Source organism: Argopecten irradians, chromosome 7, assembly GCF_041381155.1.
Source record: "Argopecten irradians isolate NY chromosome 7, Ai_NY, whole genome shotgun sequence".
Taxonomy (NCBI): Eukaryota; Metazoa; Mollusca; class Bivalvia; order Pectinida; family Pectinidae; genus Argopecten; species Argopecten irradians.
The window spans coordinates 6,634,451-6,652,477 of record NC_091140.1 but is presented as its reverse complement, the minus strand read 5'-3'; the positions used below and the strand labels follow the sequence as shown (position 1 = coordinate 6,652,477).

Sequence of the window (18,027 nt, the reverse complement as noted above, 5' to 3'; positions counted from 1 at the left end):
TTTAGGAAAAATAAGGAATTTCCTTAATTCTGGGAACTTCCATGACACATGACATGTGGCCCATTTAATTCCCATAATGTACTCACTGTAAAATTAGAGAAGACTTTGCGAAGCTCTCCTTCCTCGTTCAGATTTTCGAGTTCCTGCATGCCCTGTAATTATAGAACAGTGAATACAGCCAGCTCTATCAGGATGACATAATCTACAGAGAAAGGTACAATAGAAAAGGTGATTTAGGTCTTAATGTCCGGGTCACTACTCTAAACAGCCGGGCGTGTCCGCCTCATATAGGGACTATACCAACTTTAATTGGATACTATTTGATTGACATTAAAGAACCTTTATTGACTTCTCAGTGTATTAGATAATTACACGCGAACAGTGATCGACAAATCCGTGAGGGTAATACAAGAGAAAATAAATTTGACAATCAAAATAATGTATTATATTACAATCCACTTACCCAAAATGTTTTAATCAAAGTTGTACTCGCCTTCCTTATCTAAACTGTAGTTAGAAAGTTAATTTTTTTTATTGGTCAACCGCATTATGTTTTATTTTTTCACCAACCCCAGTTATTCTGGCCCTAACACCACACTTAGATATGTTGGCATATATGAGGGACTTCTAGTTTATTTAAAGTACACTGACACATTACACGTGTTACAGGTACTGACACATAAAAGCTAGAATCGTGACCATGGTACAAGGAAGGGTAACCTAACTCCACAGAGTACCACCCCGTATTTATACTTGAAATAGCACGATCAGATGATACAAGAAAGTCCTCTCTAACATCATCACGACACAGTATTTACTATATGTGTACACACGCAAAACGCTCTTTTTTCATAAACCCAACTAAAAGTAGAAACTTTCATTCTATTTCCGATTGCTGACCATTGAAGCACGAAAATAAAAAGCAGAGAAAATTGGTTTATTCTTTACTGAGAAATTAGGTCAACCACGAACATGTCCATCCACTGAATGATTTATAAATTCTGAGCCACGAAAAGAAAATACCCACAAACATTCCAAGTTATACAATCGTATTGGATCAATTTTAATGATGTCTTTAATGCGCTGCGCATGTAGTCATGCGCATTGCTTGCTGTGCTTGTTGGTCCCCCTTTTTGAAAGTTATTTAACTAATCCAAGAACGTAGATGACGCTTATAAATCCTTGACTAAGCTAATGGAAGACGGTACAACGTATAATTTTACGTCGGCACTCACCCCGAGAGCGACGCCGTCGGCGAACACCTGCGGGAGGAGTACTTGGTCCACTCCTAGCCTCTCCCTGAGCTCGCGCTGGTTCTCTATACTCATGAACAGGTCCCTCTCCTCGTACCGTACCATGTGGGTCTGGAGGATCTTCTTGGCGAGGACACACCTCTCATACGTCTCCCGGACTATCGCCATACTGGACGTATATATCACGATCTTACCCTTCTCTAGCTGTGCGTAGTTTCTCTGGAAGTCGTAAAGATTTCATTATATCAATACATATTTCTAAAAAAATAAACACCATGGGGTTTGTTGTGAACCTTAAAAACCTCCCCTTTTAATGCAAATTAAACAATCTGATTTGGCACAAACATTTCGGCTCTAAACACATCAAGATTGCATTTGTGGTCAATGCTGTATGTTACAAGACAACATCTAAACTTTCTAAATCATTTTAATGCTTAGTCTATAGGTTGATTGTTAATAAGATACGTTCTGTAGAGATATTATCGATAACGAATGATAAACAAGAAAGTTAACTTCTCCAGACAATGTCGTTCTTTGCTAAATCCTTAGTCAAACACAATACTTACTTATTAAATGTGAAAAGTTGTATATAACCGATTTCCTATTCCTATCTCGTTTGATCAGTAGAGTATGAACTTAAAACACGGAACGTTTAACCCTGGGCAAACTGATATATGCTTTGTTGGTATTGAAGTCTCAACTACGATATCGATTTATTGAAAAACTATCACTTTTCCTCGACATATCCTACAAAACAATAAAACTGTATCGTGTAGACAACAAAGAAGGTGTTGTAGACATTTTAAAGAGACATTAAGGTTGGCCAAACGCCCCGAATCACCAATAGGTCACAAAGGAATCATCCGGAGAGAGGATCATCAAATACCACACAAATCATACAAACAACATGAAATAAAGGATCAGTCGGCTTACAGGACTGTGACATAGCTAGTGTAGAAAGGCAACGATTGTATTGACCACAACAAAATACCAACAATACTGAATCCCCCCTCGTATTTAGAAATGACATACGAATGTTCAAGAGATTGATAATGCACGGATAAGATTAACTTAGATATATGTTCGTGACATGTCTCGCTTTCCTGAACTAGGAAGTAAACTTGGGACAAAAATATTATTGAAATACGTTATACGAAACCTTCCTGCCTACGTACAGTATCATACGTACATAGTAAGGACTAACAGCAGTGTAATATTACACACATTATTTGGTATTTACACAATTTCATCACCAATCACTCAGGTCAATATGTTCATTGGCGCTAGAATGCTAACATCTGAAATTATACAAAAATAATTACAGTGCTCTTTTTACACATACAATTTCTTATTGTCTTAAAATGACACTTTCTTTGTAGATACCTAAATAGATCAGATCCGAGTATAATCCTTAGCGTTTAGTCTTTTACAACACAAATGGAGATTTAGTGTGGATATCATTTATAACTTGAGTAGACATACAGATGGGAGATTTGGTGGGGATATCATTTATAACTTGAGTAGACATACAGATGAGAGATTTGGTGGGGATATCATTTATAACTTGAGTAGACATACAGATGAGAGATTTGGTGGGGATATCATTTATAACTTGAGTAGACATACAGATGAGAGATTTGGTGGGGATATCATTTATAACTTGAGTAGACATACAGATGAGAGATTTGGTGGGGATATCATTTATAACTTGAGTAGACATACAGATGAGAGATTTGGTGGGGATATCATTTATAACTTGAGTAGACATACAGATGAGAGATTTGGTGGGGATATCATTTATAACTTGAGTAGACATACAAATGGGAGATTTGGTGGGGATATCATTTATAACTTGAGTAGACATACAGATGAGAGATTTGGTGGGGATATCATTTATAACTTGAGTAGACATACAGATGAGAGATTTGGTGGGGATATCATTTATAACTTGAGTAGACATACAGATGAGAGATTTGGTGGGGATATCATTTATAACTTGAGTAGACATACAGATGAGAGATTTGGTGGGGATATCATTTATAACTTGAGTAGACATACAAATGGGAGATTTGGTGGGGATATCATTTATAACTTGAGTAGACATACAAATGTTGAAGATATCATTTATAACTTGAGTAGACATACAGATGGGAGATTTGGTGGGGATATCATTTATAACTTGAGTAGACATACAGATGAGAGATTTGGTGGGGATATCATTTATAACTTGAGTAGACATACAGATGAGAGATTTGGTGGGGATATCATTTATAACTTGAGTAGACATACAGATGAGAGATTTGGTGGGGATATCATTTATAACTTGAGTAGACATACAGATGAGAGATTTGGTGGGGATATCATTTATAACTTGAGTAGACATACAGATGAGAGATTTGGTGGGGATATCATTTATAACTTGAGTAGACATACAGATGAGAGATTTGGTGGGGATATCATTTATAACTTGAGTAGACATACAGATGAGAGATTTGGTGGGGATATCATTTATAACTTGAGTAGACATACAGATGAGAGATTTGGTGGGGATATCATTTATAACTTGAGTAGACATACAGATGAGAGATTTGGTGGGGATATCATTTATAACTTGAGTAGACATACAGATGAGAGATTTGGTGGGGATATCATTTATAACTTGAGTAGACATACAGATGAGAGATTTGGTGGGGATATCATTTATAACTTGAGTAGACATACAGATGAGAGATTTGGTGGGGATATCATTTATAACTTGAGTAGACATACAGATGAGAGATTTGGTGGGGATATCATTTATAACTTGAGTAGACATACAGATGAGAGATTTGGTGGGGATATCATTTATAACTTGAGTAGACATACAGATGAGAGATTTGGTGGGGATATCATTTATAACTTGAGTAGACATACAGATGAGAGATTTGGTGGGGATATCATTTATAACTTGAGTAGACATACAGATGAGAGATTTGGTGGGGATATCATTTATAACTTGAGTAGACATACAGATGAGAGATTTGGTGGGGATATCATTTATAACTTGAGTAGACATACAGATGAGAGATTTGGTGGGGATATCATTTATAACTTGAGTAGACATACAGATGAGAGATTTGGTGGGGATATCATTTATAACTTGAGTAGACATACAGATGAGAGATTTGGTGGGGATATCATTTATAACTTGAGTAGACATACAGATGAGAGATTTGGTGGGGATATCATTTATAACTTGAGTAGACATACAGATGAGAGATTTGGTGGGGATATCATTTATAACTTGAGTAGACATACAGATGAGAGATTTGGTGGGGATATCATTTATAACTTGAGTAGACATACAGATGAGAGATTTGGTGGGGATATCATTTATAACTTGAGTAGACATACAGATGAGAGATTTGGTGGGGATATCATTTATAACTTGAGTAGACATACAGATGAGAGATTTGGTGGGGATATCATTTATAACTTGAGTAGACATACAGATGAGAGATTTGGTGGGGATATCATTTATAACTTGAGTAGACATACAGATGGGAGATTTGGTGGGGATATCATTTATAACTTGAGTAGACATACAGATGAGAGATTTGGTGGGGATATCATTTATAACTTGAGTAGACATACAGATGAGAGATTTGGTGGGGATATCATTTATAACTTGAGTAGACATACAGATGAGAGATTTGGTGGGGATATCATTTATAACTTGAGTAGACATACAGATGAGAGATTTGGTGGGGATATCATTTATATAACTTGAGTAGACATACAGATGGGAGATTTGGTGGGGGATATCATTTATAACTTGAGTAGACATACAAATGAGAGATTTGGTGGGGATATCATTTATAACTTGAGTAGACATACAGATGGGAGATTTGGTGGGGATATCATTTATAACTTGAGTAGACATACATTTTGGTGGGATATCATTATAACTTGAGTAGACATACAGATGAGAGATTTGGTGGGGATATCATTTATAACTTGAGTAGACATACAGATGAGAGATTTGGTGGGGATATCATTTATAACTTGAGTAGACATACAGATGAGAGATTTGGTGGGGATATCATTTATAACTTGAGTAGACATACAGATGAGAGATTTGGTGGGGATATCATTTATAAACTTGAGTAGACATACAGATGAGAGATTTGGTGGGGATATCATTTATAACTTGAGTAGACATACAAATGAGAGATTTGGTGGGGATATATCATTTATAACTTGAGTAGACATACAGATGAGGAGATTTGGTGGGGATATCATTTATAACTTGAGTAGACATACAGATGAGAGATTTGGTGGGGATATCATTTATAACTTGAGTAGACATACAGATGAGAGATTTGGTGGGGATATCATTTATAACTTGAGTAGACATACAGATGAGAGATTTGGTGGGGATATCATTTATAACTTGAGTAGACATACAGATGGGAGATTTGGTGGGGATATCATTTATAACTTGAGTAGACATACAAATGAGAGATTTGGTGGGGATATCATTTATAACTTGAGTAGACATACAGATGAGAGATTTGGTGGGGATATCATTTATAACTTGAGTAGACATACAGATGAGAGATTTGGTGGGGATATCATTTATAACTTGAGTAGACATACAGATGAGAGATTTGGTGGGGATATCATTTATAACTTGAGTAGACATACAGATAGAGAGATTTGGTGGGGATATCATTTATAACTTGAGTAGACATACAGATGAGAGATTTGGTGGGGATATTCATTTATAACTTGAGTAGACATACAGATGAGAGATTTGGTGGGGATATCATTTATAACTTGAGTAGACATACAGATGAGAGATTTGGTGGGGATATCATTTATAACTTGAGTAGACATACAGATGAGAGATTTGGTGGGGATATCATTTATAACTTGAGTAGACATACAGATGAGAGATTTGGTGGGGATATCATTTATAACTTGAGTAGACATACAGATGGGAGATTTGGTGGGGATATCATTTATAACTTGAGTAGACATACAAATGAGAGATTTGGTGGGGATATCATTTATAACTTGAGTAGACATACAGATGAGAGATTTGGTGGGGATATCATTTATAACTTGAGTAGACATACAGATGGGAGATTTGGTGGGGATATCATTTATAACTTGAGTAGACATACAGATGAGAGATTTGGTGGGGATATCATTTATAACTTGAGTAGACATACAGATGAGAGATTTGGTGGGGATATCATTTATAACTTGAGTAGACATACAGATGAGAGATTTGGTGGGGATATCATTTATAACTTGAGTAGACATACAGATGAGAGATTTGGTGGGGATATCATTTATAACTTGAGTAGACATACAGATGAGAGATTTGGTGGGGATATCATTTATAACTTGAGTAGACATACAGATGAGAGATTTGGTGGGGATATCATTTATAACTTGAGTAGACATACAGATGGAGATTTGGTGGGATATCATTTATAACTTGAGTAGACATACAGATGAGAGATTTGGTGGGGATATCATTTATAACTTGAGTAGACATACAGATGAGAGATTTGGTGGGGATATCATTTATAACTTGAGTAGACATACAGATGAGAGATTTGGTGGGGATATCATTTATAACTTGAGTAGACATACAGATGGAGATTTGGTGGGGATATCATTTATAACTTGAGTAGACATACAAATGAGAGATTTGGTGGGGATATCATTTATAACTTGAGTAGACATACAGATGAGAGATTTGGTGGGGATATCATTTATAACTTGAGTAGACATACAGATGAGAGATTTGGTGGGGATATCATTTATAACTTGAGTAGACATACAGATGGAGATTTGGTGGGGATATCATTTATAACTTGAGTAGACATACAGATGAGAGATTTGGTGGGGATATCATTTATAACTTGAGTAGACATACAGATGGAGATTTGGTGGGGATATCATTTATAACTTGAGTAGACATACAGATGAGAGATTTGGTGGGGATATCATTTATAACTTGAGTAGACATACAGATGAGAGATTTGGTGGGGATATCATTTATAACTTGAGTAGACATACAGATGAGAGAATTTGGTGGGGATATAATTTATAACTTGAGTAGACATACAAATGGGAGATTTAGTGAGGATATCATTTATAACTTGAGTAGACATACAGATGAGAGATTTGGTGGGGATATCATTTATAACTTGAGTAGACATACAGATGGAGATTTGGTGGGGATATCATTTATAACTTGAGTAGACATACAGATGGAGATTTGGTGGGGATATCATTTATAACTTGAGTAGACATACAGATGGGAGATTTGGTGGGGATATCATTTATAACTTGAGTAGACATACAGATGAGAGATTTGGTGGGGATATCATTTATAACTTGAGTAGATCATTTATAACAGTAACATACAGATGGAGATTTGGTGGGGATATCATTTATAACTTGAGTAGACATACAGATGGGAGATTTGGTGGGGATATCATTTATAACTTGAGTAGACATACAGATGAGAGATTTGGTGGGGATATCATTTATAACTTGAGTAGACATACAGATGAGAGATTTGGTGGGGATATCATTTATAACTTGAGTAGACATACAAATGGTGAGATTTGGTGGGGATATCATTTATAACTTGAGTAGACATACATATGGGAGATTTGGTGGGGATATCATTTATAACATTTATAGTAGACATACAGATGAGAGATTTGGTGGGGATATCATTTATAACTTGAGTAGACATACAGATGGGAGATTTGGTGGGGATATCATTTATAACTTGAGTAGACATACAGATGGAGATTTGGTGGGGATATCATTTATAACTTGAGTAGACATACAGATGAGAGATTTGGTGGGGATATCATTTATAACTTGAGTAGACATACAGATGAGAGATTTGGTGGGGATATCATTTATAACTTGAGTAGACATACAGATGAGAGATTTGGTGGGGATATCATTTATAACTTGAGTAGACATACAGATGAGAGATTTGGTGGGGATATCATTTATAACTTGAGTAGACATACAGATGAGAGATTTGGTGGGGATATCATTTATAACTTGAGTAGACATACAGATGAGAGATTTGGTGGGGATATCATTTATAACTTGAGTAGACATACAGATGAGAGATTTGGTGGGGATATCATTTATAACTTGAGTAGACATACAGATGAGAGATTTGGTGGGGATATCATTTATAACTTGAGTAGACATACAAATGAGAGATTTGGTGGGGATATCATTTATAACTTGAGTAGACATACAGATGAGAGATTTGGTGGGGATATCATTTATAACTTGAGTAGACATACAGATGAGAGATTTGGTGGGGATATCATTTATAACTTGAGTAGACATACAGATGAGAGATTTGGTTTGGGGGATATCATTTATAACTTGAGTAGACATACAGATGAGAGATTTGGTGGGGATATCATTTATAACTTGAGTAGACATACAGATGAGAGATTTGGTGGGGATATCATTTATAACTTGAGTAGACATACAGATGAGAGATTTGGTGGGGATATCATTTATAACTTGAGTAGACATACAGATGAGAGATTTGGTGGGGATATCATTTATAACTTGAGTAGACATACAGATGAGAGATTTGGTGGGGATATCATTTATAACTTGAGTAGACATACAGATGAGAGATTTGGTGGGGATATCATTTATAACTTGAGTAGACATACAAATGGGAGATTTGGTGGGGATATCATTTATAACTTGAGTAGACATACAGATGAGAGATTTGGTGGGATTATCATTTATAACTTGAGTAGACATACAAATGAGAGATTTGGTGAGGATATCATTTATAACTTGAGTAGACATACAAATGGGAGATTTGGTGGGGATATCATTTATAACTTGAGTAGACATACAGATGGGAGATTTGGTGGGGACATCATTTATAACTTGAGTAGACATACAGATGGGGGATTTGGTGGGGACATCATTTATAACTTGAGTAGACATACAGATGAGAGATTTGGTGGGGATATCATTTATAACTTGAGTATTAGACATAAAAATGGGAGATTTGATGGGGACAGTGCTTGGTTTTCATAATATGTAAAGTAACAAATGCAAACCAAACCATTGGTTTCAAAACCCCTCCCACTACCGAACTATTTTAATAAGTTCGTTTAATACCGTTATAAGCGTACTTAATGCCCTTGTATGCCAAGATAAGGGTTACTTGTTAGAGTAAAGCCGTACATGATGTTTAATAATAAACCGAAGGTGTATTCTCGTGAGAGTGTATGACGTTTTTTTTTTTATTTGGCATTGCCTTAAGAAATGTAACCTAATCCCAAATCTAGGTGATATCACTGCTAGAAGAGTCAGATACTCCTGTGCCTTTTGAGCTTGCAATTAGTATTACCGGTGAACCGTTCTGAGGACCGAGATTTCTTCAAACCTGGTATTTCTCATAGGCAATGCATTGTTTGATGTATTCCTTATCTTTATACCAGTAATCCCTAATATTATAAGACACTCAACTCAAGCTTACCATGCTAAGGACACATTGGCCCTGACCACATAGGTTTAATAGGTGATTGCATGAGTAATGCCTCTTCTTTCCAAGTATTTCATTAAACATATACCAGTTGTTCACAGCTTGTGTGGAATAGAAATGAATAACTTATTTACGCCCGACAATGGGTTACTGCCGTACAGATATTGCCATTTAAGTGAGTTCTTCGTAAGCTAGTAGATATCGGGTATTTCTGCTGGCCCAGGGAGCGGCACGATACAACGCCCAGCTCTCATTCGATAATTACACATGGTACACTTTACAGTTTAGAATACAACAAAGACCAAATGGAAACCATGAAGAAAATTGACAGATTAAATACAAAATTCGGTTGGAAATATTGGATAACAATGAAATAAGAAGAGCTGTGTACCTTATAAATCAAATCGCGGATGTATGGAAAGGATTCGAAGTTTCAGCACAATTTGAATGGTACCAGCACATATCTATAGGCCAAGACATGGGAGACTATAGAAGAAGGAAACCCCAGCAACAAGTTATGAGATCGTGTAAGGCTTCCTTTAAGATGCATCAAAACTTAATCAGCATTCTATTTCTGTTCCCCTTACGTTTTATGTATTCCCATTGTACGTGGCTAATTAACGACCATAGTTTATAATAATTAACATACCTACACACGAATGACAGATTGTATTCAGTCATACTTAACCTCTTATAACGAGAATAGAATTATACATGGTTTTCCTATCACAATTGACCACATGCGTTTTACAGGTAAACAAACTCTAACCGTACATTACGTCAGAGGTCTGACACACTTAATGACCCTAGTTATATGTAACCACAGGTGTTCGTTTCTAATATAAGTATAAGTATAATACTGGGACCCAGTATTATAAATATACTTATATTAGAAACGAACACCTGTGATGTAACTAGAGCTTGACATCCTAATGTAAAAGGGTGACGTAAGAGGTGTGTGGTGGGGAGGGAGTGCTGGGCCAACATCTACTTCGCCTCTCCATCCGTCCTGACGCCAGAGAAGCATGACCAAAAATGAAAATTTCGCTACAAGTTTTACTGTTAATTAAATATAACCATTTAAGGAAAATTTAGTTAAGGAAGTTTGAATGGATTTAGTTTGAATGAAAACTTCCTTACGGAAAACTTAACTACAAAATCTAATTGAATTTCTTTGTACACGTTACTTTCGAAACAAGAAATAACGCTATGTACACGGATGTTATTCCATCTCGTCAGATAACACATCGGGAAGAATCGTCGGGAAGGAATGACACCAAGGCTGCCAAGGGTTCAATGGCTTCTATTACGGAATTATAAGGAATTTCAAACAATGTCGCTGCTAGTAAAGTCTACCATTCATTAAACATTGAACGTCATTCAGTTGGCATTCATAGCAAACATGAATGCCAACTGGACAGAGGCAAATTCCGTGAAGCGTAGGATTTGCCTCTGTTCAGGCGTTCAATGCTTATATTTACATTTGGTTACAATTTTATGACGAAATCTCAAGGGATTTTTAATCTATAAAAGAAATCATTTAATTTCATATGTTACACCCATTTTTATTGGTTATATATTTAACCCCTAGAGTGCCACAGAGCCTATATATAGGCTCTATGATACTACCGTTGAGTGCCAAAGGGCCTTTTTTTAGGCTCTCTGAAATTCGACAGTTTAACAATAGCGATGACGTCATCTAACTATTCTGCAACGTCATTTTCGCGCTCCAGAAGATCGGCTCGACGGGAAAATGGCGACGTGATTGTTTGCTCCAATGTTTCGACTTTTTTCACCTAAGAACAATGGCTTTATTTATCGACGGATTTTTACCAAATTTAGTATAACAATACGAAATTGTCTGCCCTCTCAGTTCATACTATTTGCTGAGTCTTTCGATGTTTCATTTTCAAAATATCATTATTTTTGCACCGTTAAAACTCCATGAAACTTTCTTTTTTTAACAAATAGCGTGAAAATGCTTGCTCATAGGACACGGTTTTCTAAAAAAAAAACAATATTAATTAAAATTACTGATGTACGATCTGTAAGAGTAGATAATTTTCTGGATGTTTGGCAACTTGTTTAGAATCAATGAATAAATAAAATCAGGTAGATCTATATTGCAAAATTGACCATTTGAAAAGACGTTTCAGCCGAAATTGAGCATAAGTCTATTCGTAGCAGTAAAATACTTAAAATTCCACATGCATGTGCATTGGTGCCTGTCAGCCATGTTGTTTTCTGATTTGTCCTAAGTTACAATATGCATGTTCATAGGAAGCGGGAAATATAAATGAAAAGAAATCACTTCAAATACTTTCCGAGAATTACCTGTAGCGGTAAAAAGAATTATTAATGCTTACGGACGGCTGAAGAACGACGGGCAAAAGGCGATAATTAAGTATATAAAATTTACGTTATATAATTTAATTTTAAGGGATTTATGCTTAAGAGCAACATAAAATGCACAGGTATTAACGCAATATATCAATATCATAAATATACGAGAACATTGATTGTCAGTTGCATTCTTATCTGTTGAGATAAGCACAGGCACAAAACATGTCTTATGTTAAATACAAATGTATGCTTAGACAAATAGCTCTCGTTCGCTTGAATGTTAATAATTACCGACACATCAAATGTACGTCAATAAATATCGACATCAACAAAAATAAGTAACTAACAAATCAACTTTAGTCGATTGTAGGATATTTTTTCGCGGGCTTTTTGGTGTAACTTACACATATACATGCATAGGACTCGTCCGCCTTATTCATCTTTCTGAAAAAAAATAGATTTTGAAAATGCACAAAGTCTACACCGAGAAAAAATTATATCATTTGTTCGAATTCCTTATCTTAAAATAAAGAAATATATGAAAGTGAAGTTATCGATTACACCTACCTCGCTAGCCATTACGATACTATCCCTGTTTTGGGTACTTGGCTTGCTATGTTGCGGTTATATATATACCACAGGCGTTAGGCTCTATAGACATGTTTCTCTCTATTAAATATATATATGTAATACTGTGACACAGTATTACCTTGTATGATATAAATAAAGAGAGAGAGAGAGAGAGAGAGAGAGAGAGAGAGAGAGAGAGAGAGAGAGAGAGAGAGAGAGAGAACTATCTATAGAGCCAAACCCCTGTGCTTATACCGTATCGCTGTACCATTCTCTCGTTCCCCCATCCACCGCTATCATTTATTTACCGAATGGATATACAATGTATCTCGGTGGCTGACCGTCTGTTTTTCCTATATCATTCTTAGTTTTTTTTTATACATTTTAGAGTGATACAAATGTGCGAATACGGTACGTTCAAGGCATTTCCGTACATTACATGTAAGACACATGTATACATGTACAGATGACGTCACGAAGAATAAATGTTGTTTGGTTTTCTGTTTGAAATAAAATGTGATTTGAGACGATACATTGTTTTTTATTTCAACGATTCATATAATTCTATTTAAAAACTTCTGTTAAAATATCTGAAAATAGACATATAGCACATGACCTTAAACGCTACATCAACAGTTTCGGGTCAAAAGTCTTTCCGCATTGTTAAATTTTCCTATATATTTGTTTTATTTTCATTTTATCTTTGAATTTTTCTTATCTCTTTATTAGTGGATTTTTTCCAAATTCATCTATATGTTCAGCTCATTATATTTGCTTAGTTCTCCAATGTTTATTTTTTTAAGATATCATTAGTTTTGTGCACAACTCAAAGCTGACACCTTCCTTTCCTTGTTATGCTAAACATGGCGATGAAGATGTTTTGTTTGTTTAGAAAATATGTTTTTTCTCAAAAGAATCAGTGACGAGAAACTATGCAAATATCATGAGCTGAAAGAGTAGAAAATTTCCCATTAGTATGTCAAATTTGGTAAAAATTCACTTGGCTAGGAACTGTACACAAACATGTACTTTTATCAGTTGTGCACAACAATATCCATTTTGTGACGAGAGGAATTCCAGGCTTGCCGTGATAATGACGTGACGTCATCGCTGGTTCTATTGTTCAATTGTTCTACGTCATATTTTTTTCAAATCACATTTTGATCGAAACACGGCTTGGCACTCTCTAAGAGGATTCCTGTGGCACTCAAAGGGTTAAGGTTATTTTTCCATGGACAGAAAGAATTGTACGTCAGTAATATGACGTCATTAATACAAAACGTTTTCGCGGGGAATTTTAAAAGCGGCACAGTCATTGGCCAAACTGAATTATTGGATAAGACATCAATGCGCCACAACTCATTTTGTTTTATTGTAAAAGTAAGTAAAACTACGGAAATTTATGCCTAATAAGTACCTGATTGAGTTATCTTAATTAAATTATAAGCATTATTCTCAATATCTTTTGGGGTTATGAGTTATAGACAAAAAACCGGACAGACATCCTTTTCATGAAGAATGTCCTTCCGTTTTTGTCCATGACTTCATAACCCCAAAAGATATTGAGAATAATGCTTTTGAACAACCGTTTTTCGTGATCGCTTGCACGACAATATTGTGACGTCACAATGATAATGACGTCATAAGTACTTAAGGTTCATAGATTATATGAATGCAAACTGCGCTTGATAAGTTTAGTAAACATAGTGGGATTGCATTGAAAATGTAGATATAGAAGGAATAACATCGTACATCCTAGCATGTATGCTTCGTGCAATTGTTTCAGCAATCCTGAGAGCAAGAATGGATGTCCAAAGACATTTGTTCATGGATTGGAAAAGCAAATAAGAGAGGGGATGTATGTCGTGGATCAACAACATGATATTAACAGATTCATTACATTACATGATTATGCATTTCTATGTCTATTTTCAATCAATGAATTGGACAGCAAAGCATATCACAATAAAATATAAATCAACAACTCACTAAAAGGCAAACGTTTTTCTAACGAAGCTTAAGCAGTAATTATCTGTTTTTAAAACGATGATAGATAACCATTGAAATTAAAACCATGTAGGTCATGATATTACACAGTTGACCTTGCCGAAAATGTGGCAATCGAAATGGAAGTAACATTTTAGATAAATAACAACGTTACCGATTCGGAATACACAAATATTGACTTGACATTTATAGACATTGGTCTGGAGTCAGCAAAATTGACACTTTCACAAACTATAGGCCTATATCCCTGGGTGAAATTAAAAGTTCAACAGTATCAAATTATTGGCGAGCCAATGTTCCGGGACAATCCATTCCGTTAGTCGGTTCTAATGTTGGTGATACCACATATCCTTCCGATTCTCTAAACCAATATTTACTTAGCCCTACTAGAGCAGTGTTGTAATGGTATTGTACACACGAGTTGGCTTTCGTGTTTCACGGCAATACGAGTGCCCGATACTGACGAGTATGTAAAATTATACCTGGGTGTGGATAGCAGTTCATGAGATCCACCCGAATGTACGATAGTTCCCATGACAACCAACAGTATCCGTGACAACCAGCATAGGAAAACTTCCTACACAACAGAACTTTAAGTCTAAATTGATAAACAATATGATTAGTCAAAATGGTATAGTATCCTACCCCTACACGTGGCTACGACCTCTTTCTCCTATTTTGAAATAAACGCGAGTGTCTCATGTAGACTAACTTAGATTATCATATCAGGTTTCCTTGGTAACCAATACATTTACCCGACATTCTCCATAATTTGACATATATATACTATCATATGACAATTGTGAACAGCTTGCTTCAAATGTACAGAAAAATGTGGTGTACATAGTGAAATACTATTCTTTATAAAACTTCATGAACCTGGCATGATGCATTATAACAAAAAGTTCACGAGGACGATATAATATTTCATGTACAAAGCAATCTCGTATATCACTGAAACACTAAAGGGATGGGTTGACCGGCTTCATCAGCTGTTGTCATAGTTGTGTCCCGAGGGTAACAACGATAAAGATAGACAATGAAAATAGTAATTTTACACAAAACACCTGTGCTGGTATAAAAATGTAAGATATACAAAAAAAATACCAAGGTTTGTCTTTACGTGCAACATGCCAAACTATTAGACAGACAATGAGTGGCCGAGGCTTTATTTAACGTTTTGTAGTAGTATATATATTATCGCTAAATGTAGTCAATTCCTCCATTCTAGAATATTCAATGTACCAGGTCGTACCGTCCTGGCCTTGAGGTGTCGGCCACATCCCATCAGTAGGATAGAGAACATGTCGGACCCTCGGGCCCAAGTTAACAGGAAAGTATATATATAGCAGACGTGCAGACGTACAAGTGTTAAGATCAAAGTATGATATCTTGTCATTTTATTTATAAAACATTAGACGAGATGGCTTCAGTTATCACCAAGCGACGGATGACAAGGAATACATTACAGAATACATTACAAACGTATGTCACACGTGTTAATGTAGAAATCAAGTTTTTGTTTGTCAAGTCACATTTGCATAATATTGGTGCAGCAAGAAATCAAAACTTCATTATCTACCAACTGCGCACTAGATGTTCACTATCTAATGAATATAATGACACTGAGTCCTACGAGCCTAACAGGTATGTCAATATGTTTTTTATTTTCAGTTAAGCGTGCAAATTTTGATGCAATACGATGACACTTAAAATGGTGTGTGTCAAGTTATTTCAAAACGAATATTTTAATACAGTAATAAACACGTTATGGAATGAACTTTTATAAACGTAACCTTTAAATAGCTTTTCGGTAGATTTGTTACTCGTTCTCGGCGGAAATGACCCATCACAACCTATTTGTTTTACCTGCCTATGGCGGTAGGTCGGTGACCTTTGGTTTAATTAGGTCATCATTGATCCTCATGGGGATGTCCACTAATCTAACACTGATACTGGGTTACTATACCACATCATTCACAGAGATCTTAAAGTACAAATCTCACGTTTAGTGATCTTTTGTTTACAAATCTCACGTTTAGAGATCTTTTGTTTACCAATCTCACGTTCAGTGATCTTTTGTTTACAAATCTCACGTTTAGAGATATCTTTTGTTTACCAATCTCACGTTCAGAGGTCTTTTGTTTACCAATCTCACGTTTAGAGATATCTTGTTTACCAATCTCACGTTCAGAGATCTTTTGTTTACCAATCTCACGTTCAAAGATCTTTTGTTTACCAATCTCACGTTCAAAGATCTTTTGTTTACCAATCTCACGTTAAGAAATCTTTTGTTTACCAATCTCACGTTCAAAGATCTTTTGTTTACCAATCTCACGTTCAAAGATCTTTTGTTTACCAATCTCACGTTCAAAGATCTTTTGTTTACCGATCTCACGCAAATAGCGATGCTTATATATATGGTCTAATTCCAATATTCTTAGTTTTATTAGATTCGTTTTTTATTAACCGTCAAGGTATTTTAATTAAGAACGTGCCAGGTATGTTGGTGGATGAAAGTCGGAGTACCCGGAGAAAACTACCGTCCAGCGCTCAGTACTTGGCAACTGTTCCACATGGGATTCGAATTCGCAACCCAGCGGTGGAGGTCTTGTTGAATATGTTGGACCACTCGGTCACCGCGTTTAAATTCAAAGTCCTATTTTAGGTCGTATAAGACACTAGTAATGGAAAGTTATTTGATTAAAGATATCGTGGGGGACCTGATAGACTGTTCCTTCTATTACTGAGTGTAAAAAGTTTAAAGGCCCACTACATTTCCGGAGTAAAACATTCAGGTAAAAGATTAATAACATCAGAAACTATATACCGATGGATGATATGCAAGATTTCTTTCGTAATATATGATTGGAGATTCATTTCGCTGTTTTGCCGTCTGGGCCGTAAAAGTCAACTACCACGCGGTATTTAGGACGACGGCGGGAAACATAAGACGACCTGCGTTATGAAAATTAACGTTTTATTTATTTTAATTATATAGTTCAAAAGTTGATGATACGTGTAGCATTAACGGTAAGTTAATAACTTTTGTGACTCTACAAAGTTATTAATCTCGTTTTACATGCACAATTTAAAAATTAAAAGCCGTTTCGGAAAGGTAGTGGGCCTTTAAAGGCCCACTACCTTTCCGGAGCAAAATATAAAGGTTTATTAAAAACATTAATTACATCAGAAAATACATATCGATGGCCTAAGATGAGGTTACAACACCAAACATATGCAAGATTTCCTGCGTAATATATGACAACAGCTGAGAGTCATTTCGCTGTTTTGCCG

At 35.7% G+C, this 18,027-nt stretch overlaps 1 protein-coding gene across 1 annotated transcript in view; it reads right to left on the bottom strand.

Annotated features, from left to right (window-relative positions):
• The window catches only part of LOC138327402 (glutaredoxin domain-containing cysteine-rich protein CG31559-like), a 29,087-nt gene that overhangs the window by 3,271 nt on the left and 7,789 nt on the right, over positions 1-18,027 (bottom strand). Inside the window, exons 2-3 of the mRNA XM_069273467.1 lie at positions 1,236-1,472; positions 87-152 (exon numbers count right to left, since the gene is read on the bottom strand). Coding sequence (XP_069129568.1) covers positions 87-152; positions 1,236-1,472 — 303 coding nt within the window. The remainder of the gene's footprint in view (positions 1-86; positions 153-1,235; positions 1,473-18,027) is intronic.